The following is a 15,868-nucleotide window of genomic DNA, read 5'->3' as shown; positions in this document are numbered from 1 at the left end:
TTTGAGAGTACACAATTTGAATACTTAACATTCATGCTTGCGGAATGGATTGTACATGCCTTCTTGTAGGTATCCCAGGCAAACCTTAGTTAACACATTTACTAGTCAGCGAAATTCGCCGAGACCGGGGCCCAAACACAATGCATATTTACATAGAAATTTGAATTTTTTCGAGAACAGGTCGGTGAAGGAAACCTACATAAATATGTTTTCTATACTTCACTTGACCCAAATATATGATTTTTATGGTGATAATCAAGTCGCGCACATGGAATTTTAGAGGATTTTGATAGTATAGCAGTTCCATTAAAAAAAGCTGCTATCGCCATGAGACTAAGATCTAGAAACACCCCTAAATGCCGTTTTGGGGAATAACAGCTAGCAGAATCTTTTTGATGAAAGTCAATCTTTGACAAGATGTAACTTTGTTACCGTACGGAAAGTGCTATGACAAAAATGTTTTCAGTTTTGTCTTTCTTTACTCAAGGCAGGGCTTTAATTTGATATGTAAAATGATGCAGTTTGATGGCAAATTTGAATTCACCTAGCTAGGGACAGGCACATCTGAGCGAGGGCACTATTTATTTTACTTGATAATAAAGCCCTATAGATGTAAATCTGTGCCATTTTGTGCCACTAAAAACACCATTTTTGGAGAAAATGATGAATAAAACCAAAATTAATCTGTTTCAGATGCTCTAGTTTGCATTGACAACAGATTCAATGCTTTAGGAAGCAGAATGCAACATTGACTTCACTTTTGAATATTTTTTTCTGTGAGATATGCCTTGGTGAAAATCACCGTTTTGGTCCAAAAAAGGGGCATTTTTGGGAAAAAATTCTATTTTGACCCAAAATTCATCTTCTGACAAAAGGAAACATGGTTTGACAAAACTTTCATCCTTTTCACATAACAATTCCAGTTTACTTATTTGCTGGGAGAAAGCACTTTTTTGTTATCGCTTGGGAAAAATCATTGTTTTTGCCTAAAATGGGCCCAAAATGGCCAAAAAATGGCAAAATTTGACCAAAATTAGCACAAAAATCACTTTTTTACCACCTTAAAATTTGAATTTTCATACAAAATTTCACAGATGTGTTGAAAATGATAACATACATAATATTCAACAAAAATTAGATTAAATTACAGTGAAAACAAAAAACTGAAAGCTGGGGGCACAAAAATTATCAAGTCCCCCCATGCACTCCTAATGGTAAGTCTTAATATCAGAGAAAATGGCCCAATGTTCCGACAGTAATTTTGTCATATCTTCACTTAGCAATACAGTAGAAGATTGGTTTTGGTGTCAAATTGTTTCTGAGAAGTTCTCTCTTCCAATAAACAACTATTCATGTTAATAGAATAAATTTTTATGCCTGTCCCTAAGTCTAACCTAGCATACCTACTTCTTGTACATTAACATTTTACCCATCCCTCCCTAGTATTAACGTGAAATTGGTCAAGCTGGGAGATTCCACGTTTGTTGATAGAAAGACAGCTTAGGCTAATAGAAATTGGCACTCCATTCGTGGTGGTCTGGATAATAATAAAGTTTAAAACATGTAGGCCTAGCCTATGTCCGGCACTTAGGCAGGATGATTCTTTGTTGGATTATTTTATTTGACCCTATTTGTGACCTATTTCCTTTTCTCACAAGTCTGAAACATCGAGCGAGTTAGGCTAGTCACGATTATGCACTTTCAGTTTCTCACGCGTTTGAACGGGAATTGGATTGCGTACTTTTTCGATGTCTAGTGAGCAAATTTCTTCAATATTTTGAGAAAATGATGTCAAATTTTCTATTCTATATTGTTTGGTAATAATGTCTTTTGCCAATAGTATGTTTAAAGTTGTAATTTTGTGTTTTTGATCATAAAGATCGGATATTTTCGTTCGATTCAATTCTGAACCCTTCGCAAGGGTGCCGATTTCGCAGAACTTTGACGATAATTTTGCCTTTTGGACACTAAAATGCATTCGATCCTTAATTTTGTTTCAACCGAGTCTTAAATTAGCAAGCACAATAAGGTTGGTACCACTTTTATATACATTGATAAAATTTTAAAGATTTTTTTTCAAGTTTCTAACCGGCGCAAATCGTTAAGTGTGTATTTCCCATTGACATCCAAAATGGCGTAAGCCAGTCCTTAATATACATAGGTACGGCGTATATAGGACTGGCAAGCCAGTCTAAGTTAGGCCTACACGTTGACGCAAATTCAAGAAAGTAGAAAACTTGGAAGTATGACTACATGTAGTAGGTAACCTAGGCAAACCTTAGTTAACACATTTACTAGTCAGCGAATTCGCATGACCGGGCCCCAACACAATGCATATTTACATAGAAATTTGAATTTTTTTCGAGAATAGGTGGGTGAAGGAAACCTACATAAATATGTTTTCTATACTTCACTTGACCCATATATGTGTACATCCATATCAAAAGGATGCACTTGTCGGCTGCTACAATTTGTCTCATTTCAAATAATAGCTAGGAATAAATACCAGACTCATATCAAGTGTAGGTCACTTCAAATCATCCCCAAGTCAAATTGTTTAAGGAATGTTCTCTGTATTCCTATACCATGTGACTTGGAATGATTTAAAGTGACCTCCACATAAGAAAAGAGTCTGGTATTTATTCCTAGCTATTATGTGAAATGAGACACATGTAGCAACCGACAAGTGCATCGCTTTGATATGGATGTACATATATGATTTTTATGGTGATAATCAAGTCGCACATGGAATTTTAGAGGATTTTGATAGCAGTTCCATTAAAAAAGCTGCCATCGCCATGAGACTAAGATCTAGAAACACCCCGAAATGCCGTTTTGGGGAATTTTGCTAGCTGAATCTTTTTGATGAAAGTCAATCTTTGACAAGATGTAACTTTGCTACGGAAAGTGCTATGAAAAAAAGGTTTTCAGTTTTGGCTTAGTTTACTCAAGGGCTTTAATTTGATATATAAAACGATGCAATTTGATGGCAAATTTGAATTCACCTAGCATACCTACATGTAGGGCTATTTGCATGCTTGTCATGGGTCGAACTGACTAAAAATCCTGGCGTTTGCGGGCTGAATGTGGCAACCCAAAATTTACGGTCGACCTGGGAGAAACCGATTTACAATAACTTAGGTGGTCTATCGTGTGCGATATGCTATTTTTGGTCGACCTGGGATTTTTTTCTCCCAGCTTGACCCAAAACGCAGTATTGTTAGTGGTGAATTGTGATGGTTTATACGAAAAAGTTCCCCAGCTTGAGAACATGATTCAGCATCATAATGCAGACATTGTCATTGGAACTGAGTCTCACCTCAGTAGTGCTATCCTCACCACAGAAATTACCGCTCCTGGCTTCATTACTTATAGGAAAGATCGAGCCCATGGGAGGAAAGGCGGTGTCTTTATCATGATCAAAGACGACATAATTGCCACTGAGTGTAACATTATAGAATCTGAGGCTGAACTGACATGGATCGAGATCCACATCCAGCATCAGAAGCCGTTAATTCTGGGCTCCTTTTATCGTCCACCAAAATCTCCTGTTTCCAATCTTGAACAACTTGCAAACTCTCTGTCCGATATCCAATCTAAATTCAAGGACGCAATCATCGTCGTTGCTGGTGACATAAATTTAGCCGATATCGATTGGATCGACCAGTGGTAAAACCTTATGCCATAGAACCTTCAAAATGTGCTTTTCTCCTTGATATGTGCAATGAATTTTTTATGGACCAAATGGTAAAGGAACCAACACGCATTTCGGGTGCAACCAAAAACATCCTTGATCTCGTTCTCACCACCCATCCGCATTCATTGAGCAGTGTAAGGTGTATTCCGGGATCAGTGACCATGAGTTAGTCTGTTTCACATTGAACACTAAGCCAAAGCTGAACAGGAAAATTCCCGCAAAGTGTTCATGTTTGATAAAGCCGACATTAACAACCTGAAAGCTGACATGCTTAATTTTCAGCAAGTGTTCCTATCTAGCGACCCTAACTCAAGATCCGTGGAGTCAAATTGGGACATGTTTACTTCCAAAATTCTTGAGCTTATGGAGAATCATATCCCATCCAAGATGTCTGCTACCCGTCATACAAACCCTTGGATCACTAAAGGGGTGCGGAAGATGAGCAGAAAAAAACAGCGCCTCTACAATAAGGCTATAATGACTCAAAAACAATCTGATTGGGAAGCATACAAGGATTACAGGAAGTTGACCCAAAAGAAAGTCTGTCAGAACTATTGGTCCTTCCAAAATAACATGCTCAATAATCCAGAGGATAAATCTAACAAGGCTTTCTGGAGATTTATCAAGTCCAAGAAGCAAGATTCTACTGGCGTTTCTTCTCTCAAGCAAGGCTCCAAGGTCATATTCGACAGCAAGGGAAAGCAAACACCTTCAACAACCAGTTCAGGTCAGTTTTTACAACTGAGGAAACATCTAACTTGCCTAAGATGACTGGCTCTGCTTACCCATCTATCAACAACATTGTCGTCTCAACCGAAGGGGTGTTAAAGCTGCTCAAGTCCTTACAGGTCAAGAAAGCGACTGGGCCTGATCTTATCCCTGCCCGATTATCGAAGGAATTGGCTGTTGAAACTGCTCCAGTATTAACTGCTATATTCCAACAGTCATTAGACACTGGTACTGTACCCAATGCTTGGAGAATAGCCAACATATCTCCCATATACAAGAAAGGGGACAGGAGTACAGCTTCTAACTACCGCCCTGTTTCAATCACGAGCATATGTAGCAAGCTAATTGAGCACATTATCTTCAGTCAGGTGATGGACCACTATGACACCTTCAACATCCTTACAGGCGCCCAGCACGGGTTCCGCCCAGGCCGCTCCTGTGAGTCCCAGCTTCTGATAACCACACACGATCTAGCCAGTGCCCTCAACAATAAAGGCCAAGTTGCGCCATTGTGTTGGATTTTTCCAAGGCGTTCGACCGCGTTCCCCACCAGCGCCTCCTCCTGAAACTACAACATTACGGAGTTCGAGGTTCATTACTAGCTTGGGTAGACAACTTCTTAACACAACGCACGCATAGAGAGTCGTCATCGATGGCCAGGCATCGGAATGGGTCCCCGTCACCTCAGGAGTGCCCCAGGGCACAGTGCTTGGTCCTCTGCTGTTCTTATCATTCATAAATGACCTTCCATCAGGCATTACTTCAAATATCCGGCTCTTCGCAGACGACTGCCTCTTGTACAGACCTATCAACAATTCAGAAGACACACTAGCATTGCAAAAAAGATCTTGACATGCTTCACCAGTGGACATCTATTTGGCAAATGAAATTTAACACTGACAAATGTCATTCTATGAGATTCACCCTACGTCGCAATATTATTGACGGCCGATATCATTTAGGGAATAGTGCTCTGACATCTGTTGGCGACTATCCATATCTTGGCTTGACATTCACCTCCAATCTGTCATGGTCCAAACACATCAGCGGTGTGACAGCTCGTGCAAATAAAATCCTGGGGCTCATCCCAGAAATCTGAGAGGTTGCTCTCGCAAGTTGAAGGAACAAGCCTACATGTCGCTGGTCCGACCACATCTTGAATACACATGTCCAGTCTGGTCTCCATACCATCAAAAAGACATCAATAAAATTGAAAACATACAGAGGCAGGCTGCAAGATTCGTCCTCCACCGACAGGGGTAGCACTAGGTTTTAAATCCAGGGGTTCTCAGAACCCCTGAACCCCCTGAAAGTGTTAAAAATATGCGCTCAAATCCTAAAATGAGGGGTTCTCTAGTCAAGTATTGAATGCCCGTTTCAATATATCAGTATCAGATTTTGTGATTTTGGTTATGTGTAAATAGTTTATGGCCTGGCAAAACGCGATCTCCCTTTCACGCCGCGATTCTCGCTATTAAGGCAATGTCATGTAAGGACCGATCGTTATTTACGGCAGGGGGTAATGGGCGCTTTGGAAAAATATCGACAAAAATTTCGCGTTCCCCCTCCTGGTTCAACGAAAAATTTGGTGTTCCCCCTCAGGCTCAAGACCCAAAAAATTGATTCCCCCCTCAAAGCGCCCATTACCCCCCTGTCGTAAATAACGATCACTCCCTAACCAACTATCTGGCTTTTAAAGAAAGTTCCCACGCAGTGTACTGTGCTATAAAAGTGTTGCTTTATGCCATAAAAGTTGGCGAATTCCATAAAATGCAGTTCAACTTTGGCAAAGTGCAGAATTCAACAGCATTGCAAGTCACATGTGACGAGTGAAAAAGCCATGATTTACTCAATAAAAAATGACATTTCATTGCTAATGAGTTCAAGTTTAGGCCAAATATCATGATATTTATTGAATTACTGGAGTATTTTGACTATAAAACATAATTCAAGGGCAAATTTTTGTCACCTTTTCCTTCTACCGGCCTCGTATTTCACCGCTGGCATATCTCTACACACCACCCTTGAAGCATTCCTTACCGATCCCTAGAATTAGAAATTACCAACTCACGTACGTGTCGTCATTCAGTACTGCAATAAAACTCATCAGTGATTCTATACAATATCACAATCTGTGTTAAATTACGCTGGAGGTGTGTATTTTATTTTATTTTTAAATTATGTTACAATGCTCTGGCGACTTCACTTCAACATTTATGTTATTGCATTTTATGTTACATAATTTCTGGACAGGTCGTAAATATTGGAGATCGAAGCTTTTATTTTTCTTTCACATGTTTTCATTTTTTCTGCGCGCATGAAAATCTTCCGAACTGGTATGCAAAAATGAATAGATGCGCTCAAACTTAAAAAAATGCGCGTGGCGCGCAAGAACGCAACTTAGCGCGACCCCTGTCCACCGATACAGACGGCAAGACAGTGTTTCATCAATGCTTCAAGAATTACAATGGGTCTCCCTCGAGCAAAGGCGAAAAACATCCAGTCTCATCCTCATGTACAAGATATGTAACAACCTTGTGGCAGTCAACCCAGCTCTCTACATGACTCCAATGCTTCCATCCTCTACAAGAGCCTACCATCCCAGTAAATTCAATCCACTACCAGCCCGTATCCAGCTCTAAGCTTCGTTTTTCCCGCGTACAGTCGCCTGGTGGAATTTTACCAGTGAGCACCTTGTCTTCTCCAACTTACGAGGTGTTCAGGGGAGCAGTTACTGGTTCAATGTAATTCCAGGTCCATTTTTACTCGCACTTTGTATATATCGGCACCTTCATTACCTGCACTGCACGGGAGCAACAAGTTTTCTTCCTTGGCTAGGCATGTTCACAAAATTTTCAAGTAGGATATTTCACATGGAAATTATTTTGTTTAAAAAGGTGATTATTTAACTTAAAAATGAGGGGTCAACCATGTCTGTAGGTCAAAAACTAGCGAAGTTATGGGCAAATGTCTGTTTTTAAAAAACTGCACTTTTCTGCGACCATCATTGACAATGCCTTCCAATGACTTACTGTACAAAAAAAGCATGTAATGCATCATTTTTTACCACGATGATCCATTTTAAACAAAGGCGATTTTATTTTATGAAATCTAACTTTCACTGCATGCTGACTTCTGTATCAAGGATAAAGTACCAGCACTTTTTAGACTGCGTCGTCAAGTTTCTGGTGTCGAAATTTCAAATTTTTGTATTTCCCTATGGGGATTACACAGTTAAGCCATTGACTGTGAGCTACTGTGGTCCAAACTTTTTGGATTGAATGTCGCCCTCTATAATAAGCAATGTGGACATGTCTACCTTGGCACTACATCCAAACTTATGGACCTTGCCAAGTATTTACGTAGAGGTAGAGGTAGAGGTAACTTAGTGACTGAATTTTATTTGATCCCCCCTTTATAGGACCCAATTGTTTTTGCCCCCCCCCCCCCAACAAAGTATTTAAACATTCCCTTTTACTTTTTAGACTGGCAATGACCGAGGAGCAAAATTCGGAAACTTGTCAAAAGCAGCCTGAGATCACATATTTCCATTTTTTTGGTCATTTTCGCCATTTATACTGGTAGAGATTCTTCGTTACTCATAACCTTTCGGTCAATTTGTCTCAAATAATAAACCGAGGGTGAAAACTGCAACCTACCTTGAGAAAATAATGAAATTTCACTACCAAGTCTTCCCAACTTCGAACTCAGTTCGTTTCGTTCGCGACAGCAGGTCATAGGTCATCGAATCGATTTGTGGTGACGAGCTTGATGATAAGCAAAGCGCGCGGAAATTTAAACATCTCTCAACAGAACTGAATTTGGAATCAGCTGCCACTGTACAGTTGTACTACCTGTCATACAGCATAAAATTCTCGTATATTATTAGTATCTGTACATGATTGCCAATCTTACTTTCCTACGCACCAGTACATGAGCAGCAGCAACTTTAGCAATACTGTAAAATGGAAAACAAGACATCCAAGACCTCGACTTACACATACCAAAGGGAGCAAATATGTCATACAGACCAGCATCTCGAGTTGTCAAGAGGCCTAGACCAGCTGCGAAATCAAAATATCTTGTGTGATATCACCATCTCAGTTGGTGAAAGGTATTTTCCAGCTCATAAGACTATATTAGTTGCAAGCAGTAAATATTTCTATGCAATGTTTACGTCCGGATTTCGGGAAGCTGCTCATGATGAAATAACCATACATGGAAATTCTGATATATTCGATGTGTTACTACAATTTATTTATACAGGCAAACTGACTTTAACTCTTGAGATTGCGCCTAGTGTTTTAGAGATGGCTTGCTATTTACAATTGGATATTGCATCAAAATCATGTGCAACATATCTCATCAAATGCTTCAGAACTCAGAAAATCACATTTGAAGAAGCATTGAAAATCTCTCTTCTGGTTGAGTGTCTACCTGAACATTTGGAGTTAAAGGAGTGGTGCGATTTATTCATTTCAGAGAATTTGACAAAGATCCAACATTTAAGAGATAGTGACCAATACTTTGTTAATGCAGAGATGATGAGTAGACTACTTGACAGAAATGACCTTGACAATGATGAAGAGGAGGTAAGACAATGGGTTCATTCTGTAATTTAAAATCTTTATCTACTTACATGTATAGGCTATTCCCAATTTAGTAATTTACTAATAATAAATTCCTATTTAGGCCTATATTGTATTTTATAAATCCGTCAGTGTGCTATCATTATGAGACAGTGTAACATTTTAAAGTTTGCCATTTGTGCGGATAGCAAGTGTTAATGAACTTAATGACTTATTTAATACTGTAGTTTGTTATATACTTCTATCTTTAGCATTAGCTGTTACCATCATCATGCATCATCATCATCATCATCATCATCATCATCATCATCATCATCATCATTGTCATCATCATTGTCATCATCATTGTCATCGTCATCAAACGTTTATGCCCACACGTATATATTGAAAAAAAAATCGGAAAACCCCAGTAAGGGACCCAGGATTGATCCTTGTGGGATCCCAATTTATTATTTTGAAATCCAAAACAATAGAACTTTTACAGGTTTAAAGTTAGCACTAAGATAAGATTTAAACCACCACCACTACGATCACTACGACCACCACCGTACCACCAACACCACCACTACAATGAACAGAATCTGTTCAGGACTAAAAGTAGCAATGAACCCCTCATGGAATACCAATATATTATTGAAAGCCAAATTAATTTACAGCTTGAAATTTACCACCAAAATAGGATTTCAACCACATGCAACTACCCACCAGGCCACCACACTACAACCATAATCACTTCCACCACCACTACATTGAAAAGAATCTGATAAAGAGTTGGAAAACAGTAAGGGACCCAGGATTGATCCTTGTGGGATCCCAATTACCACCACGATAAGCTTTAAACCACCACCCACTACCACCATCATTATCATTACCACCACCACCACCATCATCATTGTCATTCTCATCAATGTGCAGAAAGGGATGTTTTATAATATTATATGGGTTCTATTTATTTCTTATATTTTTTATCCTCACCTACGGTTCCGTTCTCTATTAAGGTTTTTGGAAATTTGAAAATAACCGCAGTCATAAATAAAATCACATGTGCCCCTATTTAAATCTTTTTGTGCAGGTCTTACGTACTGTACTTGCTTGGTTGAAGTACGATCTTGACCATCGTCAAAACCATGCGATCCATCTTCTACGAAAAGTTCGGATCGGTCTGATCCCTGTCAACAAGCTACTTGATATCATAATGAAGGCTCTTCCCGAGCTTTTATCCATACGAGAATACTACACGATGCTGGAGAAGATATTTGCTGGCGGTGATCCAGATGGAGATTTAAAACATGTATATACCACAAGAACCACCATTACTGTAAGTAAAATAAGGTATAATTTCCGCATTTATGATATATTTAAGGGTACTACACCCCTGGCCAATTTTGTGCCTATTTTTGCATTTTTCTTAAAAATTATAGCGCATTGGTGACAACTATAAGATATGTATATAGAGGCAAGGACTACAACTACTGCACTGGAAGTTATATTTCAGCACAGACAACAGATGTGGAGTTACAGTAAAAATGAGGGAAAACCAATATTTGATCAATAAATCAATAACTACTTGCCTTGAGTTGCTGAATTTTCAGTGCAGTAGTTGTAGTCCTTGCCCATAATATACATATCTTACTTGTCACCAATGCACAATAATTTTTGAGAAAAATGCAAAAGTAGGCACAAAATTGGCCAGTGGTGTAGTGCCCCCTTAAATACAAACGAGCAAATAAAAGGAAACTGTCCTTTTACATATTAATCTATAAATGCATAATCTTCCATAAACTCTTGCGTGATTGCGCATGTGGATTTGCACCCTTCTAGACCATGCCTCAGTCACAGCCACGTTACCACGTCATCTTAATTAATATACCAAAGTCACTCGAATTCAAAACAAAAATCATCATTGTCATTCGATATTCTTAATTTCAGGCATTCATCATCCCAGACAATTACACTTCTACTACCTACTACTTGAACGATCAGCTCCCCGGTAACAGACCACAATGGAGATTGCTGAGCAGATTTGCACCCATACCAGTCAGAAAGCTGTACAGCTGCAATATGTTGGTCGTTGATGAGCAACTCTACCTAGCAGGCGGTGTTTTGTATAAGGAACCAGAGTCTGACGATAGCTCAGATGAAGCAGCAAGTAACACACCTCTAAGTGTCTGCCAATCTTCAGTATATCGTTATACTGTAAGGGAAAACCAATGGCAACGATTGCAAGACATGAAGGTCTCTAGATGCCAGTTTGCGCTAGTACATCATAACGGTTACATATATGCCATCGGAGGTAGCTCAGCGAATGACTTGATTAGGGATGTTGAATGCTATAACTTGGTGAACAAAGAATGGGAACATCTACCTCCATTGCTTAAAGAAGGCTACATGGGAAAGTCATCAGCAGTGTCATTCAGAGGGAAGATCTTCGTCTATGCAGCAGAATCGCGGAAAATTAATGGTATGAAATATGCGACGCACAATCTGCAGGTTTTTGATCCAGAAACGCGATCATGGCATGTTCCTTTAACTGAGCAGCACAACCAGGGCAGCTTCCCTGCTGCTCTGGTAGTCCACAATGACACATGTTACAGAGTGGTCTATGGAAATTGTAAATGTACATCAGAGCATTTCGGATGCCCATGGCATAAAGTCTGCGTACACGAACTTGTTATTGATGACATCAATGGTACTTGTACAGCAAGGGTAGGTGATCCCCAAGATCAGAGTGTCATTCCCAAGGATCAGACCGTTGGAGCATTCTGTATCCAGGATGATGTCTTCGTCACAGTCAATGGTGTTATTCACATGACTGATGACAGTCTGAGTAGTGGACTACGACGAGATGTGGACCTTACCAAATGGAATTGGTCCAGTACGATTGGACTCGAGAATTGTGTGGCGAAATTTAGATTTGACAAAGCTCTTTTGGAATAGACATGATAGAGGAGGTATGTCTAACAATATTGTGCAATTTTCCATTCAACATGGATGGTCAAAAGTATTTTACTGATATATTTTGCATGTATATCAATGACGCTGCATGGTTCTGCTGATGATGCGTGTTGATATTGGGCTATTCCATTGAAGATCCACACTACCCCTGTGTAAGATTTTGGAAACATTTGCCACAGAGGGAGTATGAATTTGAAATGCAATTAGCACATTAGGCAGCTCCGTTTGAATTTCATACACCCTCTGAGAAAGCTTGAACCTGAATCTTCTAAAGAGGGAGCGTGGGTTTCAAATGGAGCTTCCTAATGTGCTAATTCTATTTGAAATTTGCACTCCCTCTGTGAAACATATTACCAAAATCTTCACCAGGGGTAGTGTGGATTTTAAATGGAATAGCCCACAATCTAACAGAGGGCATTGGAATATGGGCTGTTCCAGTTAAAATCCATACAGCCCCTTTGGAAGACATGACCTTATTTTGCACACGGGGGTGGGGATTGGTTTGGAGATTTCACCCTCTCAGGTAGGCCATTTAAAATTCAAATGCACTCCCTGTGTGGAAGTTTAAGATTGTGTCTTCCATAGGGTGTATGGATTTCAACTGGAATAGCCCATTGCGTAACAATTCCCGGGATATAGTTGGTATCAGTAAATTCGAATAAAATGAAGAAACATAACTTCATGTGCTGATAAACATCTTCAAGCGATGCATTCTGACCATTCCAAGAGGCCTCATCATGATTGTTGCCTTGTAATGTGGCATTTTCTTCATAAACCTTCAGTTTGATATTTTAAATTAATTTTTTGTGTGATATTCGCACCACTTAGTGCTGAAACCACCCTCATGTGAATAATGTGTATTGATAACTAGTTTCTGTAGAATTTCTGAGCGAGAAAGGAATATATAAAGTAAATAAAATGGATTTTCAAGGTATTTATCGATGAGCTATTTCAAGCAAGAGCTATTTCAAATCGTATTTATTAAAAAACGAAATGACATCTAATTTACCCTTTCTTCCTTTACTGAAACCTTATTCTGTAAATATTTGTTATCGTAAATTTTGATATCTTGATGATGTGTGGGTATGGGGAGGGGGGGTGCGTTTGTAAATGCCGTCTAACGAGGACCTACATATATATGGATACACACCGTAAAACGAGGACACACCTCCAAACGAGGACGTCCTCGTTTTGAAACTATGCCCAGGATGACGTAAATGATGCAAATATGCATATAAGATAGCATATAAGATAGGTCCCCCATAGCGGGTATAGGACGGGTCTCAGTTGGATAGTAAGTTGCCTGGTGTGTTTGCGTGAGGTCCACGGTGTGTCGATTAAAAACGGGTGTGTAAGTCCTCGGTTAGATCCTTCTAAAGTCGAGGTCCTCGTTTGAACGTATTTACAAACAGGGGTGTGTGTGTGTGTGGGGGGGGTGCCGGTGTGAGGGATTCAAAGATAATAGTTGTGACTTCAACATTCGAAAGAACCGAAATTCGTCAAAAGCAAGAATGAACATAAAGCACCAGGGGCGTAGCCAGCTTTCTTGGTCAGGGGGGGGCAAAATATTTTTTGGGGGCACAGACGAAAAAAATTGCAGTTGCATCATACAATACATAGAGACTGTATGTCTTCGAGCTTCCCGAAAAGGGCCTTATTGGGATGATGTGCGCGCATAGCGCGAAAAAAATGGTATTTTACACTATTTTCGCCCATTTGCCCTCCTGATTTTCTCTTTCATTTTTTGTCAGAGGGGCACTTTTTCATTCATTTTTTTGTACGCTACTGTAAAGCACTCTTTCCAACTTCTGCCGCTCTTGAGCTTTAAAGTGTTTATTCGAATGAACAGGTGGGGTGTGTATAGGACGGGGATAGTATGTGTGTTATTAATTCGTAAAGTAAAATGAAGAATTTATATGCAAAAACAAAATTAAACATATCTTTATAAATTGTATTTTTATCTTTTATGGTAATATCATGCTATATGTGTATTTTAAATTTTTTGTAGTTAATAAAAATCGTCTGTTTTCATATAACATTGTAATAACTTTACTGTGTCTTATATGTGTGCAATATCGTATAATAGGAGAGCCTACTTTAAAGGTGACAATTATCACAATTATGGTTTGGTTCTTTTAATTGCTAAGGAATGATCATTGTACAAAGGTTAAAAAAATATTTCTTTCAACATAAATCTGAAGATATTCTTAGTATTATGTTTTAAATTTAAAAAAACCACACACACAACAGGGCCTTTTCAAGTTCCCAGTTTTGGGTTTGACATCCCATTGCCGTATAGCTAAGTCTTCGGTGGAAGTTGCTACCAATAGTTTTGCCTCTATCCTTTGTTGCAAACCGAATACTTGAAGAAAGTATTCTCGGTTTTCCTGTCAGGTTCTTATGTTATCATCTGACCGCAATGAGTTTTTCTGGTTCAGCTCAGTGCCTTCAAAATATTATCCGACTGGTGATAATACATGTATAATCGCTACTGAATTGACCTATCGTTAACTGCCTCCATCTAAACTACCGTACAATGGGGTAACTTCGGTCAGCGAGGTAACTTTGGTCGGTCAAATATATTTTTTTAAATGGTCATATACAGCAATATTGTTTTTAGTCATATTTGGTGTCAATTTGTTAAGAAATATATTTGGAAGAAATAATAGTCGCTCATGTCCAATTTCCTCGAAAAGCGGGATTTTTGACCAAAAATGAGCATTTTTTTTACATTTTGAGCATGGATGTGTGTTTGATTAATTTTTTAAGGGGTCAAATGTCACAAAAAATAACTTGCCCATATACAGCTAAGATCAATTTTTTTGATTTTTTTTCCTTCATGGGATGTAATACTCTGACCAAAGTTGCCCCAAATACGGGGTCATTTTGGTCAGGCTATTTTTAACCCCTAGTGCACCCTTACAAAATTATTTAAAAATCTTTTACAACTTCAAGGTGTAGAAGGGAACCCTAATGTCATAAAAAAAATATATAATTAGAAATAGAACTGGTTTTGTTTGGAAACAGTGGTTTAAAAACTCTGAAAAGTGCCCAAAGTTACCCCATTTTACGGTACTGACAAAAATTAAAGAATCAAAATCTGAAAATCCTGATGTGCATTTCTATCAAAATCGGAGAATTTTACAATTTTGACCCCATGTAGAGCTCAAACTTAAACCATTATGTATATAACTTAGGAAATGTAATCTTTACTCAAAATGCTGAAGGTCATCATGTGTCGAGAAATTTTCAGTTTTATAATCACTTATGTAAATTAGCAATTTTTAGCAAACTCAAAATTTTCTCTTTTGTTGTTGACTTGTTGTTAAGGGGGTACTACACCCCTGGCCAATTTTGTGCCTATTTTTGCATTTTTCTCAAAAATTTTAGCACATTGGTGACAAGTAAGATATGTATATTATAGGGGCAAGGACTACAACTACTGTACTGGAAATTTTATTTCAGCACAGACAACAGTTGTGGAGTTACAGTCAAAAATGAGGGAAAACCAATATTTGATCAATAAATCAATAACTACTTGCCTTAAGTTGCTGAATTTTCAGTGCAGTAGTTGTAGTCCTTGCCCCTATAATATACATATCTTACTATTCACCAATGCGCTATAGTGTTTGAGAAAAATGCAAAAATAGGCATAAAATTGGCCAGGGGTGTAGTACCCCCTTAAGGAGGGTTTGTAGAGAATATCTGTTACAACTGTGCCCAGGTCAAACCACAACATTGATTGGACTAGAACGCGACCTACTGTTTGACTGAAACTAACAACACCGGGTATTCTGTCCCTTTTCTCAAATCGCGAAAGTCGGGTAATATCGGATACAACTCAATTAAAATAATCTGTCAGTGTCTTAGGTTCATGGATGATCAATAACTAACGAAC

General features: G+C 38.7%; 2 protein-coding genes across 2 annotated transcripts in view; one reads left to right on the top strand and one right to left on the bottom strand.

The window, feature by feature from the left end:
* The window catches only part of LOC140151957 (uncharacterized), a 28,547-nt gene extending 20,394 nt beyond the window's left edge, over window positions 1–8,153 (bottom strand). Inside the window, exon 1 of the mRNA XM_072174260.1 lies at window positions 8,086–8,153. The gene's annotated coding sequence lies outside the window, so the exon portion shown is untranslated. The remainder of the gene's footprint in view (window positions 1–8,085) is intronic.
* An 84-nt stretch (window positions 8,154–8,237) lies between these two features.
* Window positions 8,238–11,975, top strand: LOC140151955 (kelch-like protein 15). The gene is made up of 3 exons (XM_072174258.1): window positions 8,238–9,018; window positions 10,088–10,333; window positions 10,945–11,975. Exons 1-3 carry the CDS (start codon window positions 8,392–8,394, stop codon window positions 11,950–11,952), a joined length of 1,881 nt encoding a protein of 626 aa, XP_072030359.1. The 5' UTR covers window positions 8,238–8,391; the 3' UTR covers window positions 11,953–11,975.
* The last annotated feature ends 3,893 nt before the right edge of the window (window positions 11,976–15,868 follow it).

This window comes from Amphiura filiformis, chromosome 5 (genome assembly GCF_039555335.1).
Source record: "Amphiura filiformis chromosome 5, Afil_fr2py, whole genome shotgun sequence".
In the NCBI taxonomy this organism is placed as follows: Eukaryota; Metazoa; Echinodermata; class Ophiuroidea; order Amphilepidida; family Amphiuridae; genus Amphiura; species Amphiura filiformis.
This window is presented reverse-complemented; position numbering and strand designations above follow the sequence as displayed.

Excerpts from the sequence above, each read along its gene's own strand:
- LOC140151955 (XM_072174258.1), top strand. The coding sequence starts at position 8,392 with ATGGAAAACAAGACATCCAAGACCTCGACTTACACATACCAAAGGGAG. Across the intron at positions 9,019-10,087 it reads TTGACAATGATGAAGAGGAG|GTCTTACGTACTGTACTTGC; the intron begins GTAAGACAATGG and ends CTTTTTGTGCAG. Across the intron at positions 10,334-10,944 it reads CCACAAGAACCACCATTACT|GCATTCATCATCCCAGACAA; the intron begins GTAAGTAAAATA and ends TCTTAATTTCAG.